Source organism: Rissa tridactyla, chromosome 23, assembly GCF_028500815.1.
Source record: "Rissa tridactyla isolate bRisTri1 chromosome 23, bRisTri1.patW.cur.20221130, whole genome shotgun sequence".
Classification (NCBI taxonomy): domain Eukaryota; kingdom Metazoa; phylum Chordata; class Aves; order Charadriiformes; family Laridae; genus Rissa; species Rissa tridactyla.
The window spans coordinates 3,022,619-3,043,730 of NC_071488.1; the positions used below are offsets into that span (position 1 = coordinate 3,022,619).

Genomic DNA, 21,112 nt, shown 5'->3' on the forward strand with positions numbered 1-21,112 from the left:
CTGGGGCCATCACTGCACGTTTACTGGGGCTGTCACTGGACCTTTACTGGGTCTTACTGGGGCCATCAGTGGACATTCACTAGGCCCTTACTGGGGCCATCACTGGACCTTTACTGGGGCCATCAATGGACCTTTACTGGCTCTTTACTGGGGCTGTCACTGGACCATCACTGGGCCCTTACTGGGGCCATCATTGCATGTTTACTGGGGCTGTCATTGGACCTTTACTGGGTCTTACTGGGGCCATCAATGGACATTCACTGGGCCCTTACTGGGGGCCATCATTGGACCTTTACTGGGGCCTTCAATGGACCTTTACTGGGGCTGTCACTGGCCCATCACTGAGTCCTTACTGGGACCATTATTGGACTTTTACTGGATCTTACTGGGTCAATCACTGGGCCCTTACTGGGGCGGTCCATTGGACCTTTACTGGGTCTTACTGGGGCCATCACTGGACCATCGCTGCGACCATCGATGGACCTTTACTGGGGCCATCATTCGACTTTTACTGGATCTTACTGGGGTCGATCACTGGGCCCTTACTGGGACCATCGTTGGACCTTTACTGGGTCTTTACTGGGTCCACCCCTGGTCCCATCCCCGTCCCCCCCCCCCATTGCTGTCCCTCCCTCCCACCGGTGCCACCGCTGCCTGTCCCTGACCCCCCTGTCCCCCATCCCCCTCTCCCTGTCCCCCCGTCCCCGACCGACCCCCCCCCATCCCCGACCCCCCTGTCCCCGTCCCCGTGTCCCCGACCCTCCCGTCCCCAACCTCCCCCCCCCTCCGTCCCCCCCCCGTCCCCGGCCACCGCAGCCCAGGCTCACACCGCACCGACGACCCCCTTTATTCACCGCCCCGGACTCGGGGACAGGGACAGTCCCGGGCCTCCCCCACCAAGGTGTCCCCCCCCCCCAACCCCGGGGGGGGTCCCTGGTCCCCCCCCGTCCCCTCAGCGGTCCTTCTTGCGCAGGGGGGGGGGACGGGGGGTAGTGGCGGGCGGGTGGCACGTCGTAGTGACTGGGGATGTGGCTGTTCTTGGGGGAGTCGTAATGGCTGGGGGGGGGCGCGGGGGTGACGCCTTCGGCCCCCCCAGGGCGGCTCTCTGCGGGGACAAGAGGAGGCTGCAAAAGGGGCCGTGTCGTCCGTCCCCCCCCCCCCAGGGCCATGCAACCCCCCCGTCACTGGGGCTGTGTCCCCCCCGTGCAGCCCCTGTCACCAGGTATGTGTCCCCCCCCCTGGGCCATGCAACCCTCGTCACCAGGGCCGTGTCCCCCCCACCCCCGCAGCCCCTGTCTCCAGGTAGGTGTCATCCCCCCCCCAAGGCCATGTAACCCCCATCACCAGGGCAGTGTCGTCGTCCCCCCCCCGCCAAAGGCCATGCAGTCCCCTGTCACCACGGCTGTGTCCCCCCCCCCATGCAGCCCCCATCACCGGGTCCATGTGTCATGCGTGTGTCCCCCCCACCAAGGGCCATGCAACCCCCCCCGCTGGGGCTGTGACCCCCCCAGGGCCACGCAGCCCCTGTCACCGAGTCCATGTGTGTCCCCCCACCAGGGCCATGTAACCCCCATCACCGGGTCCATGTGTCCTCCCCCGCCAGGGCCATGTAACCCCCATCACCAAGGCTGTGTCCCCCCCCGCCATGCAACCCCCATCACTGGGGCTATGCCCCCCCCGCCCCCCAGGGCCATGTAACCCCCATCACCGGGGCTGTGTCCCCCCCATGCAGCCCCCATCACCGGGTCCGTGTGTGTCCCCCCCAGGGCCATGCAGCCCCCATCACTGTATCCATGTGTCCCCCCCCACCAAGGGCCACGCAACCCCCATCACTGGGGCTGTGTCCCCCCCCCCCCAGGGCCACGCAACCCCCATCACTGGGGCTGTGTCCCCCCCCCCGGGCCATGCAACCCCCCGTCGCTGGTGCTGTGTCCCCCCATCACCGGGTCCATGTGCCGTTCCCCGCCCCCCCCCGAGCCGGGCTCACCGGGGCCAGGGCCCCCCCCCCTCCGTCCCCTCCGGGGGGGCCTCGTCGAGGAGCCCGATCTCGGCGTAGGACGTCTCCCTGCGGACGGGGGCCTTCATCTCCATGTAGCTGCCCTCGGGGGCCTTGGCGGCGGGGGGGGGCAGCTCCTTGATGGTGGCGTAGGGGTTCTCGCCGGCCAGGGAGCTGGCGCTGGCCCCCAGCCCCTCGGGGGGGTGGGCTGGGGGAGAAGGAGCTGGGGGGGGGGGGGGCGCCCCACGGCAGGGAGCAGCCGCGGCCCACCATGGCCCGGGCAAGTCCCAGCCGGCCCCAGCTCATCCCGGTACTTCCCTCATCCCAGCCCATTCCATCCCATCCCGTCCCCTCCCCACCCCCATCCCTATCCCATCTCCATCCCCATCCCATCCCATCCCATCTCCATCTCCATCCCTTCCCCACCCCTTTCCTTCCCCATCCCATTCCCATCCCCATCTCCATCCCATCCCTATCCCATCTTCATCCCATCCCCATCTCATTCCATCCTATCCCCATCCCATCCCCATCCCATCCTATCCCTTCCCCAGCCCATCCCATCTCGTCCCCATCCCATCCCCATCCCATCCCTATCCCCATCCCTATCCCATCCCATTCCTTCCCCATCCCATCCCAATCCCCATCTGCATCCCACCCCATCCCCATCCCAATGCCATTCCCATCCCCATCTCCATCCCATCCCTTCCCCATCCCCATCCCTGTCCTCCTCCCATCCCATCCCCATCCCGATCCCATCCCCACCCCATTCCTTCCCCATACCATCCCCATCCCCACCCTATCCCTATCCCCATTCCTTCCCCATCCCATCTTGATTCCATCCCTTCCCCATCCCTTCCGTATCCCATCCCCATCCCATCCCATCTCATCCCCATGCCATCTCATCCCCATCCCATCCTCATCCCCACCCCATCCCTATCCCAATTCCTTCCCCATCCCATCCCTGTCCTCATCCCATCCCATCCCCATCCCCATCCCATCTCCATCCTATCCCTTCCCCATCCCATCTCCATCCCATCCCCATCCCATCCCCATCCCCATTCCTTCCCCATCCCATCCCCATCCCATCTCCATCCTATCCCTTCCCCATCCCATCTCATCTCATCCCCACCCCCATCCCCATCCCTATCCCCATCCCCATCCCATCCCTTCCCCATCCCATCCCCATCCGCACCCACTTCCTTCCCCATCCCATCCTCATCCCCACCCCATCCCTATCCCAATTCCTTCCCCATCCCATCCCCATCCCCATCCCTATCCCATTCCCACCCCACTCCCGTACCTTTCCCCTCGCCTTTCCCCAGGCTGTAGCTGTAGCTGTAGCTCCGGTCCGGCTGCCCCCCTGCAAGGGGGCACGTTCGGGGTCCCCCCCTGCTCCAGTCCCCCCCCACACACACCCCCCCGCCACCTCCCCAGGGGCTGGGACCCGGGAGGGGACCCCAGTGCCCCCCCCTCCCCCCCCCCCGCCCCCCCCCTTACCCCTGGGGCGCGGGGCCGGAGCCCCGAGGTGCTTCCAGCCGGGGGGCAGCGTGGCGGGGCCGGGGGGGCCGGGGGGTCTCTCCGCGCCGGGGAGGGGCTGGGGGGCGCCCACCTGGGCCCGGAGAGGGCACGGTTTGGCCACCAGCCTCCTGGCAGCCGCGTCGCGCCCGGGGGGGTACCGTGCAACGCCCTGGGGCACCGCGCAACGCCGTGGTGTGCCGGGAAACGCCGTGGTGTGCCGGGAAACACCATCCTGTGCCGTACAACGCCATGGTGTGCCGGGAAACACCATCATGTGCCGGGTAACACCATGGTGTGCCAGGAAACACCGGCTACCACTGTCGTGTGCCGGGAAACACCGAGTACCACCATCCTGTGCCATACAACACCGTGGTGTGCCAGGAAACAGGATCATGTGCCGGGAAACACCGTTGTGTGCCAGGAAACACCAGGTACCACCATTGTGTGCCGGGAAACACCGTGGTGTGCCGGGAAACACCGGGTCACACCATCGTGTGCCGGGAAACACCAGGTACCACCGTGGTGCGCCGGGAAACACCAGGTACCACCGTCGTGTGCCGGGAAACACCATCGTGTGCTGGGAAACACCGGGTACCACCGTCGTGTGCCGGGAAACACCATCGTGTGCTGGGAAACACCGGGTACCACCGTCGTGTGCCAGGAAACACCATTGTGTGCCAGGAAACACCGGGTAACACCATCCTGTGCCGTACAACGCCATGGTGTGCCGGGAAACACCGGGTACCACTGTTGTGTGCCAGGAAACACCGGGTAACAGCATCATGTGCCGGGAAACACCATGGTGTGCCGGGAAACACGGTCATGTGCCGGGAAACGCGGTCGTGTGCCGGGAAACACCGGGTACCACCATCCTGTGCCATACACCACCATGCCACACCATCATGGCACACCACGCAACACCATGGAGTGCCGCGCAACACCGTGCCGCACCATCATGTGCCGTGCAACACCATCATGGTGCACCGCACAACACCACGGTGTGCCGTGCAACACCATGCTGCGACGCTGTGTGCCGTGCAACACCATGCAACACCACGGTGTGCCGTGCAACACCATGCTGCGACGCTGTGTGCCGTGCAACACCATGCAACACCACGGTGTGCCGTGCAACACCATGCTGCGACGCTGTGTGCCGTGCAACACCATGCAACACCACGGTGTGCCGTGCAACACGGTGCTGGACCATAATAGTGCACCGTGCAACACCATCCTGTGCCGTACAACACCGTGCCGCACCATCATGTGCCGTGCAACACCATGGTGTGCCGTACAACACCGTGCCGCACCATCATGGTGCACCGCGCATCACCGTGCGGCGCCGCGGTGCACCGTGCAACCCCGCGTTGTGCCGTGCGCCACCATAGCGCACCGTGCAACACTGTGCTGCACCACGCACCACCACGGGGCACCGTACAGCGCCGTGCGGTGCCGTGACGCACCACGCAACACCGTGATGGACCACCTGACGCCTTGATGGACCACCCAACACCGTGAGGCACCACACAACACCACAACACACAACTCAACACACACCGTGACGCACCACACAACGCCGTGACGCACCACACAATGTCGTGATGGACCACACAACACCGCGACGCACCACACAACACCATGACGTACCACACAATACCGTGACGCACCACACAACACCATGACGCACCACACACCATAATGCACCACACACCATAATGCACCACACAACACACACCGTGACACACCACACAACACCATGATGGACCACACAACACCGTGACGGACCACACAACACTGTGACGGACCACACAACACACACCATGATGCACCACACAACATCATGACACACCACACAACACTGTGATGGACCGTACACCATAATGCACCACACAACGCACACCGTGACGGACCACAAAACACACTCCATGACACACCACACAACACCGTGATGCACCACAATACACCGCGACAGACCACACAACGCCGTGACACACCACACAATGCCGTGACACACCACACAACACACACCGCGACGCACCACGCAACCCCACGCAGCCCCGTGGGGCCAGCACCGGCCGCGCCGTACCTGGCTGGAGCCGGCGGCCTCGCGGTGGCCGGGGGCCGGCAGGGTGCACTGGGAGAGCGTGTGGTAGCTGGGGTTGGAGTAGTAGTGCGCTTGGTGGCCCGGTGGCACGTCTTGGGGGGGGGACGGGGGACGGGACACAGGCATCAGCCCGGTGCCGCGGGGCCACCGCCGGTGCGTCCCCCCCCCCTGCCTGGTCGCCGGCCTCACCTGGCACCACGTAGTCGGAGGCGTCCGTCTGTCCCGCCGTGTAGGCCACCGCCAGGTGCCGGCTCGCCTTCCCCTTCCGCCGGTGCCGGTGCCACAGGAAGGCGGCCACCAAGGCCACCAGAAGGGCCAGCAGGGCCACCAAGCTGAGCACGACCCCCAGGGAGCTGTAGGTTGCCGGGGGGGGCCGGCAGGATGGTGTAGGGCTGCTCGGGGGTCCCTGTGGCGGGGAGGGGGGGGGGGGGTGGCACAGGGTCCTTAGAGAAGGTGGGGAGGGGGGGTAGGGACCCCCATGGGACACATTCCACCCCCCCCACCCCCCCCCCCCAACCCCGGCGCCCACTCACCGGCCTCGCAGAGGGGCCCGATCCTGCCCGGGGCGCAGGGGCAAGCGCCGGTGGCCGGGTGGCAAGTGGCGTTGTGGGGACAGTGGCAGAGCTGGTCACACTGGAGCCCGAAGGTGCCGGGGGGGCAGGCTGGGGGGGGGCGGGGTGTGTGTGCGGCGGCCGGGGCCATACTGGCCCTATGGCCCCATAGGGGACAGTACAGCCCCACACCGCCCGGGACTGCATAGCCCCATACTGGGCCCTTGTAGCCCCATACTGGGCCCATATGGCCCCATACCACCCAGGACCATATAGGCCCATACTGGTCCCTTATAGCTCCATACTGGTCCCTTATAGCCCCATAATGGGACCATATAGCCCCATGCCACCCAGGACCATATAGCCCCATAGTGGGCCCATATAGCCCCATACTGGGCCCTTATAGCCCCATCCTGGGCCCATACAGTCCCATACTGGGCTCATATAGCCCCATACCACCCAGGACCATATAGCCCCATAGTGGGCCCATATAGCCCCATACCGGGCCTTTGTAGCCCCATACCGGGCCCTTATAGCCCCATACCATCCAGGACCATATAGCCCCATACTGGTCCCTTGTAGCCCCATGCTGGTCCCTTATAGCCCCATCCTGGGCGCATACAGTCCCATACTGGTCCCTTATAGCCCCATACCGCCCAGGATCATATAGCCCCATAGTGGGCCCATATAGCCCCATACTGCCCAGGGCCCTTATAGTCCCATACTGGGCCCATACAGCCCTATAGTGGGACCACATAGCCCCATACAACCATATAGTACCTGGGCCCATATAGCCCCGTACTGGGCCCTTATAGCCCCATACCACCCAGGACCATATAGCCCCATACTGCCCAGGACCACATAGCCCCATACTGGGCCCATACAGCCCTATAGTGGGCCCTTATAGCCCATACTGGGACCGTATAGCCCCATACTGCCTGGGACCACATAGCCCCATACTGGGCCCATACAGCCCTATAGTGGGACCACATAGCCCCATACAGCCCTATAGTACCTGGGCCCATATAGCCCCATACTGGTCCCTTGTAGCCCCATACTGGGCCCTTATACCCCATACAGGGCCCTTATAGCCCCATACTGGGCCCATATAGCCCCATACTGGTCCCTTGTAGCCCCATACTGGGCCCTTATACCCCATAGAGGGCCCTTATAGCCCCATACTGGGCCCATATAGCCCCATACCACCCAGGACCATATAGCCCCACAGTGGGCCCATATAGCCCTATACTGGTCCCTTGTAGCCCCATGCTGGTCCCTTATAGCCCCATACTGGGCCCATATAGCCCCATACTGCCCAGGAACGGAGCAGGGGGAGCCCCTATGGCCCCGGGGGGGGGTGTCCATGGGTGTGGGGGGGGTGCATACCCCCGGGGGGGGGGGGATGACAGTCGATGGGGGGGGGTCTCTACCTTCCCTGGCCGGGCAGCGGCATGTCCCTTGGGTGGGGGGACACATTCCGCTCCCCCCCCCCCCCCCCCCAGGCCCCAGGAAGCGCGGGCTGGAGGATGGCGGAGGGCGGGGGGGGGGGCATGTGGGGAGGGATGGGGGTCAGCCCCCCACCCTTAACTCACGCTGGGCGCAGCGGGGGCCGTGCCAGCCGGGGGCGCAGAGGCAGGAGCCGTTGGCGGGGGTGGCAGGAGGAGCCGTGGGCGCAGGAGCAGCTCAGGGCGCAGCGCTTGCCGTAGCGGCCGGGTGGGCAGGCTGAGGTGAGACGAGCGCGCCCCGGTCTCAGCCTCCTTGGCGGCGGGGCGGCGGCGGGGGGCGGGGGGGGGTGGAACCGGCTTGGGAGCAACCCGTCATTTGGGGAATCGGGTTTTGGGGGGGGTGGGTTGGGACGATGGCGGGGGGTGACTCACGGCGCTGGCAGGTGGGCCCGCGGTAGCCGGGGGGGCAGGCGCAGGATCCGTCGCGGGGCGAGCAGACGGCCCCGTTGCGGCAGGAGCAGGGCGAGAGGCAGCCCGGGCCCCAGAGGCCTTGGGGACAACCCTGCTTGCACTGCGGCCCTGCGAGGAGGAGGAGGAGGAGGAGGAGGGATGAAGGCCGGGGGTACAGCGGGGTGTCCCCCCCCGCACTTACCCATCCAGCCGGGCAGGCAGTGGCACTCCCCGGTGACGGGCTGGCAGCCATCGGCGTGGGCGCAGTCGCAGTGTTGCCCGCAGCCCTCCCCGAACGTCCCGTTCTTGGGGCGAGGTGGGGACACGACGGGGACGGTTTTAGGGTGGGGAGTGGGGTTGGGGGACAGGGCTTGGGACACACACACGCGCACACACACACACGCACACACTCACCGGGCAGGGCTGCAGGCAGCGGGGGCCCTGCCAGCCGGGGGGGCAAGCGCAGGTGCCGCTCTGGGGGTCGCAGGTGGCCCCGTGGGCGCAGCCGCAGCTCCGGTTGCAGCCGGGACCCCAAGTGCCGGAGGGACAGGGAAGGGAGCAGCGGGGGCCGTGCCAGCCTGGGAGGGAAGGGACGGAAGGGTGGGCAGGGGGAGGGGGATAGGGACCCCCCCCACCCCCCCCAAGCCTGGGGTGCCCCCCACCTTCCTTGCAGAGGCAGGAGCCGTCGAGGGGGGAGCAGGCGAAGGCGTGCTGGCAGGAGCAGCGCCCCGAGCAGTTGGCGCCGAAGGTGTCGGGGGGGCACAGGGAGGAGCAGTGCTCGTCCTGGGGGGGGGGGGGGGGGGGTGGGACACGGCACGACACACACATACACAAAAACTTCAGGACAGCCCCCCCACACACACACACTTTCCACCCCTGGGGAACCCCCCACCCCGGTCCCTCCTCTTGGCATCCAGCGGGGGGGGGGGGGTGTGACCCCCCCCCAAAAAATCCCCTCCACCCCCCCACGGGAACCCTAAGCCGTCCCCAAGGTTGCCTGGACCCCCCAAGCTAACCCCCCCACCCCCCCAAGGAATGCTGAAGTGCCCATTGCCCGCCCCCCCACCCCTCCCCCCCCGCAAAGGGATGCCCCCAGACCCCAAAATTGCCCCCAGAGATAAAAGGCGCCCCAGCCCGTCCCCAAGGATGCCCCGCCCCCCGTGTTTCCCCCCCCCCCCCCCCCCGCCCCCGGCCCATCCACATCCCCACTCTCCCCCCAGAACCACACAAACACCCCAAGTGCCCCCCCCAAGGACCACTCAGATCCACCCACCCACACACACAACCACGCTCATCCCCCCCTCCACGATGCTCCCCCCGGGACAACCCAGACCCCCCCATTCTCCCCTCAGGACCACCCAGACCCCCCCATGCTCTTCCCAGAACGACCCAGACCCCCCCATGCTCCCCCTAGAACCACCCAGACCCCCCCATTCTCCCCTCAGGACCACCCAGACCCCCCCATGCTCTTCCCAGAACGACCCAGACCCCCCCATGCTCCCCCTAGAACCACCCAGACCCCCCCATTCTCCCCTCAGGACCACCCAGACCCCCCCATGCTCTTCCCAGAACGACCCAGACCCCCCCATGCTCCCCCTAGAACCACCCAGACCCCCCCATTCTCCCCCCAGGACCACCCAGACCCCCCCATGCTCTTCCCAGAACGACCCAGACCCCCCCCCTCCATGCTCCCCCTAGAACCACCCAGACCCCCCCATTCTCTCCCCAGAACCACCCAGACCCCCCCATGCTCTTCCTAGGGCCACCCAGACCCCCTCATGCTCCCCCCAGAACCACCCAGACCCCCCCATTCTCCCCTCAGGACCACCCAGACCCCCCCATGCTCTTCCCAGAACGACCCAGACCCCCCCCCCATGCTCCCCCTAGAACCACCCAGACCCCCCCATGCTCTTCCCAGGACCACCCAGACCCCCCCATTCTCCCCCCAGAACAACCCAGACCCCCCCATTCTCCTCCCAGAACCACCCAGACCCCCCCATGCTCTTCCCAGGACCACCCAGACCCCCTCATTCTCCCCCCAGAACAACCCAGACGCCCCCATGCTCTTCCTAGGACCACCCAGACCCGCTCACACCCCCCTAGAACCACCCAGACCCCCCCTTTCTCCCCCCAGAACCACCCAGCCCCCCCCATGCTCTTCCTAGGACCACCTAGACCCCCCCATACTCCCTCCCCCCTCACTCCACGTCCTGCCCCAGGACCACCAGCCCCCCGCCCCCGCCGTGTCCCCGCACCGTGTAGCCGGGGGGGCAGTGGCAGCGGCCGGTGGTCCCGTTGCAGACCCCCCCGTGGAGGCAGAGGCAGGTCTGCAGGCAGCCGGCCCCGAAAGAGCCGGGGGGGCAACTCTCATTGCAGAAGAGCCCGGCCCAGCCGGGGCGACAGACGCACTCCCCGTGCATGGGGTGGCAGCTGGGGGGGGGCACCCCCTCAGCACCCCAGTGCTCCCAGGACGGGGCACTGGGTGTGCTGGGAAAGGGGCTTTGCAAATGGGGCAAAATTGGGGGGGAGGGTGGGGGGGGGAGGGCACAAAGCATCTGCCCCAAGCTTGGGGGGGGGGGGGGCGAATTGAACCGTTCCTGGCCACCCAGCCAGTATCCTCCCTGCGTGGCGAGGGGGCTGGGGAGAGGGGAGGGGGCTGGCGGGGGGGGGATGAGGATATTGGGGAGAGGGGAGGGTGCTGGGAGGGGGGGGATGAGGATATTGGGGAGAGGGGAGGGGGCTGGCGGGGGGGGATGAGGATATTGGGGAGAGGGGAGGGTGCTATGGGGGGGGATGAGGATATTGGGGAGAGGGGAGGGTGCTGGGAGGGGGGGGATGAGGATATTGGGGAGAGGGGAGGGTGCTGGGGGGGGGGGGATGAGGATATTGGGGAGAGGGGAGGGTGCTATGGGGGGGGATGAGGATACTGGGGAGAGGGGAGGGTGCTGGGAGGGGGGGGGATGAGGATATTGGGGAGAGGGGAGGGGGCTGGCGGGGGGGGATGAGGATATTGGGGAGAGGGGAGGGTGCTGGGAGGGGGGGGATGAGGATATTGGGGAGAGGGGAGGATATTTGGGAGAGGGGAGGTTGCTGGGGAGAGGGGAGGGTGCTATGGGGGGGGATGAGGATGCTGGAAAGAGGGGAGGATACTGGGGTAGAGGGGAGGATATTGGGGGGGAGATGGGGAAATTTGGGAGAAGGGAGGTTGTTGGGGAGAGGGGAGGATACTGGGGGGGAGATGAGGATATTGGGGAGAGGGGAGGGTGCTGGGAGGGGGGGATGAGGATATTGGGGAGAGGGGAGGGTGCTGGCGGGGGGGGATGAGGATACTGGGGAGAGGGGAGGGTGCTGGGGAGAGGGGAGGGTGCTATGGGGGGGGATGAGGATGCTGGAAAGAGGGGAGGATACTGGGGTAGAGGGGAGGATATTGGGGGGGAGATGGGGATATTTGGGAGAGGGGAGGGTGCTGGGGGGGAGATGAGGATATCAGGGAGAGGGGAGGTTGTTGGGGGGGGAGATGAGGATATCGGGGAGAGGGGAGGATGTTGGGGGAGAGGGGAGGATATTTGGGAGAGGGGAGGATGCTGGAAAGAGGGGAGGATATTGGGGAGAGGGGAAGGTGCTGGGGGAGTTGAGGATGGTGGGGAGAGGGGACGGTTTTGGGGGAGAGAGGAGAATATTTGGGAGAGGGGAGGGTATTTGGGAGATGGGATGATGCTGGAAAGAGGGGAGGATGTTGGGAGAAGTGAGGATACTGGGGGCAGAGGGGAGGATACTGGGGGGGAGATGAGGATATTGGGGAGATGGGAGGATGCTGAGGGGAAGATGAGGATGCTGGAAAGAGGGGAGGATACTGGGAAGATGGGAGGATACTGGGGAGAGAGGCGGATACTGGGGAGAGAGGCGGATACTGGGGAGAGGGGAGGCTGGTGGGGGGGAGATGAGGATGGTGGAGAGAGGGGAGGATGCTGGAAAGAGGGGAGGATACTGGGGAGAGGGAAGGGTGCTGGGGGAGTTGAGGATGGTGGGGAGATGGGAGGGTGTTGGGGAGAGGGAGGACATTTGGGAGAGGGGATGATGCTGGAAAGAGGGGAGGATGCTGGGGAGAGCAGAGGATATTTGGGAGAGGGGAGGATGGTGGGGAGATGGGAGGATGCTGGAAAGAGGGGAGGATGCTGAGGAGAGGGGAGGATATTTGGGAGAGGGCAGGACACTTGGGAGAGGGGAGGATTCTGGAAAGAGGGGAGGATGCTGGGGGAGAGCAGAGAATATTTGGGAGAGGGGAGGATGGTGGGGAGATGGGAGGATGCTGGAAAGAGGGGAGGATGCTGAGGAGAGGGGAGGATATTTGGGAGAGGGCAGGATATTTGGGAGAGGGGAGGATGCTGGAAAGAGGGGAGGATATTGGGGAGAGGGGAGGGTGCGGGGGGGAAGTGAAGATACTGGGGGAGAGGGGAGGATACTGGGGGGGAGATGGGGATACTGGGGAGAGGGGAGCATGCTGGGGGGAGCTGAGGGTGCCGGGGGGAGCCGGGGTGGGCTTGGGGGGGGGGGGGGGGGTCCACCTGAGGCTGTGCTGGGGGTGGCAGAGGCACTGGCTCTGGCAGCGGAGGCCGTAGAGGCCGGGGAGGCAGCGGCGCTCCTGGCAGCGGCTGCCCTGGAAGCCGGCCTCGCACAGGCAGCCCCCCGTCCACATGGAAGCATTGGCCCCCGTTGGCGCAATCGCAGCTCTCCCGGCAATCCTGCCCGTACCGCCCCACCGGGCACCGCTCCCGGCACCTACGGGGTTGAGGGGGGGTGGGGGGCGAGGGGGGGACACAGAGAGGGGTGACACAACCCCACCAGGAGACCGGCTGGCTCCTGGCCCTCCCCAAGCTGAGGCCGCCCAGCTCGTTGCATGCCAGGCCGGGGGGAGCTGGGGCGGCGGCGCTGCCTGCGCGGGGACCTGCCGCCGGCAGCAGCGGGGCTCGGTGGCCTCGTCCCCCGTGTGTCGCATCCCCGTGTACCCCCGTCCACCCGGCGTACCCCCTCCCTGTCCTCCCATCCCACTGTCCCCCCCATTCCCTGTCCCTGCATTCCCCTGTTACCCCCCATTCCCCTGTCACCCCCATCCCCCGTACCCCCCATTCCCTGTCCCCCCGTCCCCCCACATCCCCCTGTACCCCCCATCCCCCTGTCCTCACATCCCCCTGTCCCCCCATTCCCTGTGCCCCCATTCCTTGTCCCCCCATTCCTTGTCCCGCATCCCCCCATTCCCTGTCCCCCCCATCTCCCATCACCCCCATTTCCCTGTCCCCCCACATCCCCCCCTGTCCCCCCATTCCTTGTCCCCCCATTCCCTGTCCCTGCATCCCCCTGTCACCCCCATTCCCTGTTCCCCCCATCCCCTGGTCCCCCCGTTTCCTGTCCCCCCCCCATCCCCCTGTCACCCCACATCTCCCCTGTCCCCCCTATTCCCTGTCCCCCCCATGCCCCTCACCACCCCCATCCCCCTGTCCCCCCCATCCCCCCATCCCCCTGTACGCCCCCTTCCCTGTCCCCCCCCCTCACTGCTCTCCGGTGAAGCCGGGGGTGCACTGGCACTGTCCCCCCCGGGGGTCACAGTGGCCCCCGTTGTGGCAGCGACACTCGCCCTGGCAGCCGGGGCCGAAGCGCCCGGGGGGACACGGCACGGAGCAGATCTCCCCCTGCGAAGGAACCGCAGGGTCGGCAGGGGAAACTGAGGCAGGGACCGCGGCGGGGGCCGGGGGGCGGGGGGGGTGTCACAGCCCACCTACCATCCATCCGTGGGGGCAGACGCAGAGGCTGGATTCGGTGGGGTGGCAGATGCCCCCGTTCTGGCAGGGACAGGGGCTGTCGCAGGGTGTCCCCTCGGGGCAGGGCACCTCGCAGCTGCGGGGGGGGGGGGGTGGGGTGGCGAGGGATGAGCGGGACCCCCAGCCGAGGGGTGCCGGGGTGTGTTGGGGGGGGGTGCGGAGCGAGGACCCCTACTCACAGGGGGCCGGCAAGCCCCGGGGGGCAGCGGCAGGCGCCGGAGGAGGCGTTGCAGGGGGCCCGGTGGTGGCAGGGGCAGGGCAGGCGACAGCCCTGGCCGTAGGTGCCGGGGGGGGCACGGCTGGCGGCAGCGGGGGTCGGCGAAGCCGGGGGGGCAGGAGCAGACCCCGCTCAGGGGGTCGCAGGGGGCCCCCGTGGTGGCAGTCGCAGCGGTGCTGGCAGCCCGGGCCCCACGACTGCTCGTCACACTCTGCACGGGGGGGACACCGCCGGTACCCCCCCCATCCCAGCCCCGGCCGTCCAGCCCCATCCCATCCCCATCTCCATCCCTATCCCCATCCCAGTCTCATCCATATCCCTTCGCCATCCTATCCCATGTGTATCCCATCCCATCACATCCCAACCCATCCCCATCCCATCCCCATCCCATTCCCATCCCATTCCCATCCCATCCCATCCCCATCCCATGCATATCCCATCCCCATCCCATCCCATGTGTATTGCATCCCATCACATTCCCATCCCCATCCCATCACATTCCCATCCCCTCCCCATCTCCATCCCCATCCCAATCTCACCAATATCCCATCCCATTCCCATCCCCATCCCCATCCCATCTCCATCCCCATCCCATGCATATCCCATCTCCATCCCATGCATATCCCATCCCATCGCATCCCTATCCCCATCCCCATCCCAATCTCACCCATATCCCATCCCCATCCCCATCCCCATGTCCATCCCATCCCCATCCCATGTGTATCCCATCCCATCTCCATCCCCATCCCATCACATTCCCATCCCATCCCCATCCCAATCTCACCCATATCCCATCCCCATCCCCATCCCCATCCCATCCCCATCCCCATCCCATGTGTATCCCATCCCATCTCCATCCCCATCCCATCACATTCCCATCCCATCCCCATCCCAGTCTCACCCATATCCCCATCCCCATCCCCATCTTATCTCCACCTGAATCTCCATCCCCCTCCCAACCCATCCCATCCCCATCTCCAGCCCCATCCCAGTCTCACCCATATCCTATCCCCATCCTATTCCCATCCCATCCCATGTGTATCCCATCCCATCCCCATCCCATCTCCATCCCCATTCCATCACATTCCCATCCCATCCCCATCCCCAATCTCACCCATATCCCATCCCCATCCCATCCCATTCCCATCTCCATCCCATCTCCATCCCATGTGTATCCAATCCCATCCCATCCCATCCCATCTCCATCCCCATCCCCATCCCATTCCCATCCCATGTGTATCCCATCCCATTCCCACCCCATCCCCATCCCATCCCATATGTATCCCATCCCATTCCCATCCCCATCCCATCACATCCCCATCCCCATCTCCATCCCCATCCCAATCTCACCCATATCCCATCCCCATCCCATCCCCATCTCCATCCCCATCCCATGTGTATCCCATCCCATTCCCATCCCATCCCCATTCCCATCCCATCCCATGTGTATCCCATCCCATGTGTATCCCACCACATTCCCATCTCCATCCCCATCCCAATCTCACCATATCCCATCTCCACTCCATCCCAATCCCATCCCCATCCCCATCCCCCCCCGAGCCGTCCCACCCCAGGCTGCCCAGCCCTCCAGGGAGTCCCGCTGTCCCCCTGCCCCCCCCCAATCCCAGCTGGGGGTCCCCGACCCCGTGTGTCCCCCCCCGCACCCAGCACCCCCCACCCGCCGCTCACCGCTGGAGCAGTCGGTGCCGCGCCAGCCCGGCTCGCACTGGCAGAGGTCGGGAGCCACGCACCGGCCGTGGACACACTCCTGGGTGCAGCGCGCTGCGGGAAACACGGCCGGGGGGTGACGGGGGGCCGAGCCGGGATAGGGTCCCGTGTCCCCCCCCACCCCGCCGGGGCCACCCCGCTCGCCCCACTCACGGACGCAGGTGTCCCGGCTCTCGTAGTAGCCCAGGCAGCACTGGTAGCGCCGGCGGTAGTCGGTGCGGACGGCCTGCCGGTACTCGGTGCGGTAACACGATCCTGCGCCCGCAGCAGCGCCGTCAGGATGGGGACAGTCCCCTCCAGCCCCCCCCCCCATGGACGTGGGGACACCCCCGCAGTGGGACACCCCGCTCCAGAGCCCCCCATAGCCTTGGGGACACCCTGCAGGGGGACAGCCTCCCATGGACGTGGGGACAAACTGCCATGGGACAGTGCCCTCCAGCACCCCCCATGGACGTGGGGACACCCCGCAGCGGGACACCCGGCTCCAGCCCCCCCATAGCCATGGGGACAGCCAGCAGTGGGACACCCCGCTCCAGAGCCCCCCATAGCCATGGGGACAGCCAGCAGTGGGACACCCCGCTCCAGAGCCCCCCATAGCCTTGGGGACACCCTGCAGGGGTTCAGCCCCCTCCACGCTCCCCGTGGCTTTGGGGACACCGTGTAGTGAGACAGCCCCCCATAGCCTTGGGGACACCCTGCAGGGGGACAGTCCCGCGCCAGCCCCCCCATGGACATGGGGACACCTTGCAGGGGGACAGCCCCCCCCATAGCCTTGGGGACACCCTGCAGGGGGACAGCCCCCCATGGACGTGGGGACAAACTGCCATGGGACAGCCCCCTTCCAGCCCCCGCCATGGCCTTGGGGACACCCTGCAGTGGGACACCCCGCTCCAGCCCCCCCATAGCCATGGGGACACCCTGCAGGGTGATAGTCCCATGCCAGCCCCCCCATGGCCTTGGGGACACCCTGCAGGGGGACAGTCCCGCTCCGGCCCCCCCATAGCCATGGGGACAGCCAGCAGGGGGACAGCCAGCAGTGTGACAGCCCCCCATGGCCTTGGGGACAACCCGCAATGGGACAGCCCCCCATGGACATGGGGACACCATGCAGGGGGACAGTCCCACTCCAGGCCCCCCATAGCCTTGGGGACACCCCGCAGCGGGACACCCCGCTCCAGCCCCCCCCCATAGCCACGGGGACGCCCTGCAGGGGGACAGCCCCCCCCCCCCGCCATGGCTTTGGGGACCCCCTGCAGCGTGACAGCCCCCTCCGTGCGTGGCCCTGGGGACCCCCTGCCGTCCCCGCAGGGGGGCCGGGACGCCCCACCTCTGCTGCAGGCAGGGCAGGGGGGTCCCCGGCGGCGCGGGACAGGGCTCGGCAGAGGGCACGACGTGGGGTTTGGTGTAGGACTCCTTCACCGCCGCCGTGAAGCTGCCGGAGGAGGGGGAGGTGGGGTGACGGCGGGTCCTGGGGGACCGTCAACCCCCCCCGACACCCCCCCCCCGCCTTTTCCAGTCCCCCCCAGTCCTACCTCTCCCAGTAGCTGCAGACGTTGGGGTCGCTGGGGCGGAGGGCGGCCAGCAGGCAGAGGTGGGTGGCCAGCGCCGCGACCCGCAGCGCCATCCTGCACAGGCTGGGGGGTGGTGTGGGGGGGGGGAGACAGACGACGGCTTCGCCCTCCGACCCCCCCCCCGGCTCCCCACCCACCGCCCCCAACCCGGAGAGCAGGATCCGACCTCCCCGTGGGGGCTCCGCATCCCTCCGTCCGCGGCAACGGCCCCAGCCAAGGGGAAACTGAGGCACGGCGGCCTGGGTGGCCCCCGCGCATTCCCAAACACCCCCTCCCTGGTTGTATCCCGGCATCCCGCCGCACCCCAATCCCGGCGGGGGATGCTGCCGGGGAGCGGTACCCGAAGTGCCGGGGCGGGATTCGGCTCCCGGCCCCCCCTGGCGCGACGCCCGGGCGGCCCCATTTCAACCCGCTCCCGTGTTTATTCCCAGTTGCCTTTTCCTGGATCCATCGCCTTCTTGCTCAACCCGGAGAAGGGTCCGGCATTGCCGGGGCGGCTCCGGGATCACCGCCAACCTTGGGGGCCGGGGTTGGGGACGGACACACACACACACACACACACACACACACACACATACAGAGCGAGGGCCCCCCCCAGCCCCCGACCCAACCCTGACCCCCCGGTGCCGTGTTTACCGGGACGCGTGTTTTACGGCGAAACGCCATGTGCCGGCGGGAGGAAACAGAGGTTTCCTGGTCGGCACAGCTGGATTTACGGCCCTTTCCGCGCCGCTCCGGCCATGGGACACCCCAAAACTACCCGCCCCCCCCCCAACTCCATCCTCCCCCCTCGCCTCGGCCCGTGTTGTCATTTTGCAATTTGGGGGCCAAATAAAGGGGGGGGAGGGAGGGAGGGGGAGACACACCCACACCCACACACCCCCCCCCGCCATCATCCCGGAGCGGCGGGTTTTGGGTGGAAAAACCGTTTAGTGGGAGTTTCCCTTCTCCCGCTGGCGAGGAATTAATTGCTCACGGGCGGGTGAAATTCCCACCCCTGCGCGCCCCCCCCCCCCCCCCCCAATTCCTCCCCACGGCCCCACTGCCGGCCCCATCCGACGGGGGGGGGGTTGGGGGGGGGGCTGAGGGGGGGGGTCCCGGGCCTGCTGCAAACAACAGGAACCGCTGGGAGATGCTGGCAGGAAAAGCGAGGAATCATCAAAACACGCCAGCGGGCCCCGTCTGCTCCCCGCGGGGGCGGGGGGGGGGGGGGGGGGGGCCCAGCCGCTGGGAAGAGGCCCCCCCCAAGGTTGCCATAGTGGTAAGAGACCCCCACACACCAGTAAAGAGCTGGTTCTCCCCACCCCATGGGTGCCCCCCAGCACCCCCCGGGCGAGATGGGGAGCATCGCCCAGCGGTGACGGGGTGCCATGACCCAAAGAATTGGGGGGGGGGGGGGATGGGAGGGGAGAGGAGGGGGGGGGGATGCAGCTGGGGTGAGGGTAGGGAACGCGGGGACCGGTCCCGTCCCCCCCCCCCGGAGCCACTATCTCTCCCCCAGCGCTTCCTCCGTCGCATCCCGAGGGCTGACGCGTTTCCTCCGGGGGGGCTGCAAAGCCGCGGGGATGGGGCTGGGGGAGGATGAGGTGGGGGGGGAAGGGGGGGCGAGGACGAAGGTCGGGGTCAGGGTCACCAATGGGGTCGCCACGGGGCGTCGCAGCACCGTCCCGCGCCCCGTCCGCTGTCACCCCGCCGCCATCACCCCACCGCCGTCACCCAGCTGCCACCACGAGCCACCGTCACCCCACCGCCGTCACCTCCCCACGGCCACGGGAACCCACGACGCCCCCAAGCCCCCCATCACGGCGCTGGGGACACTGTCCCCCCACCCCTGACGCCACCACCCCAGCGCAGCCCCCCAAATTCACCCCCGGGACACCAGGGTCCCCTGGGCCGGGGAGGGTGGCACTTACCTGGCCGGGGGCCACGGTGGCCAGCAGGGTCGGGGTGCGATGGCCCCCCGAGGGGGTGGCCTGGCCGGAGGGCTCGGCCGGCCGGGACGGCACAGCGCGGCCGTCGGAAGCGGAGGGAGGGCCGGAGCCGCTCTCAGGAAGTTTGGACGCGGAGACGACTACGGAAAAGGGAAAAAAATAATAAAAAAAAAAAAACCCACTCTAGACTTACTTTTTTTCTTTTTTTTTTTTTCCCCCCCCTTTTTCTGGCCAGAAACCAGCGGGTTTTGGAACGACGGCATCGGCGGGGGCCGCTCGCACACGGCGCTGGGTGGGTGGGGGGCCCTGGGGACGTCCCGACGCGGGTCCTCGGCCGGGTCACGGCTCTGGAGGGTGGCCCCGTCCCCCCGGGGGGGGGTCTGCGGGGAACCTGGGACCCCCTTTGGTGGACCCCCTTCGGCGGACTCCCTCGGACCCCCCCGTGGCCACCCCTGTCTGCCCCACGGCTGGTGACCGGGGGGCTCTGCGCAGGAGCGGAGGGAGCGTGGCACCCCCGAGGGCAGGGAACTCTGTGCTCACCCCTGGCGGTCCCTGCTCCCCCCCCCCCCGGCGCTGGCACCCATGGGTGCAGGGCTCGATCCGGGGTGTCCCGCAGGGATGGGGTGAGTGGATGGGACCCCCGGTGAGGGGCTGCGAGGGGCAGCGGGGACGGGGGGTTCCTTCAGATTAACAGCAGCATCCAGTGGCAGTACGGAGCCCCATGCCCGGCATCCCGGGCACGTCATCCCTGTATCCCGGCCTCACATCATCCCTGCATCCCTGCATCCCGGCCTCACATCATCCCTGCATCCCAGGCACACATTGTCCCTCCATCCTGGACACACATCACCTCAGGATCCCTGCATCCCGGGCACATCATCCCAGGATCCCTGCATCCTGGACACATATCGTTCCTGCGTCCTGGGCACACATCATCCCAGCATCCCGGGCACATCATCCCTGAATCCCAGGCACACATCATCCCAGGATCCCTGCATCCTGGACACATATCATTCCTGCATCCTGGGCATACATCAGCCCAGGATCCCTGCATCCCGGGCGCATCATCCCTGCATTCTGGGCACATCATCCCAGAATCCCTGCATCCTGGACACGTATCATTCCTGCATCCTGGGCATGCATCAACCCAGGATCCCTGCATCCCGGGCACACAGCATCCCTGCATCCCAGGCACACGTCATCCCAGGATCCCTGCATCCTGGACACGTATCATTCCTGCATCCTGAGCATACATCATTCCTGGATCCCTGCATCCCGGGCACACATCATCCCAGAATCCCTGCATCCTGGACACGTATCATTCCTGCATCCTGGGCATACATCAGCCCAGGATCCCTGCATCCCGGGCACACATCATCCCTGCATCCCAGGCACATCATCCCAGGATTCCTGCATCCCAGGTACACATCATCCCTGCATCCCAGGCACACGTCATCCCAGGATCCCTGCATCCTGGGCACATATCATTCCTGCATCCCGGGCACAAGCCATCCCTACATCCCTGCATCCTGGGCACACATTGTCCCTCCATCCTGGACACATATCATCCCAGGATCCCTGCATCCCGGGCACATCATCCCAGAATCCCTGCATCCCAGGCACACATTGTCGCTCCTTCCCGGACACACATCATCCCAGGATTCCTGCATCCCAGGTACACATTGTTCCCGCATCCCGGGAACCTGGGCATATATTGCCCCCACATCCTGGGCACACATCGTCCCCGCATCCCAGCATCCCAGGCACACGTCATCCCTGTATCCCGGG

At 66.7% G+C, this 21,112-nt stretch overlaps 1 protein-coding gene across 1 annotated transcript; it reads right to left on the minus strand.

The window, feature by feature from the left end:
• Positions 1-952: 952 nt before the first annotated feature.
• Positions 953-19,440, minus strand: PEAR1 (platelet endothelial aggregation receptor 1). The gene is given in 28 exon segments (XM_054182894.1): positions 953-979; positions 981-1,124; positions 2,029-2,204; positions 3,297-3,356; positions 3,494-3,605; positions 5,598-5,707; positions 5,805-5,985; positions 5,987-6,021; positions 6,149-6,277; positions 7,759-7,816; positions 7,818-7,888; positions 8,044-8,190; positions 8,264-8,366; positions 8,476-8,639; positions 8,724-8,844; positions 10,317-10,491; positions 12,627-12,748; positions 12,750-12,840; positions 13,612-13,748; positions 13,839-13,953; positions 14,057-14,169; positions 14,171-14,248; positions 14,250-14,305; positions 15,784-15,876; positions 15,976-16,077; positions 17,145-17,254; positions 17,355-17,456; positions 19,307-19,440. Coding segments are annotated over 27 exon segments (2,922 nt in total). The 5' UTR covers positions 17,447-17,456; positions 19,307-19,440.
• Positions 19,441-21,112: the final 1,672 nt, after the last annotated feature.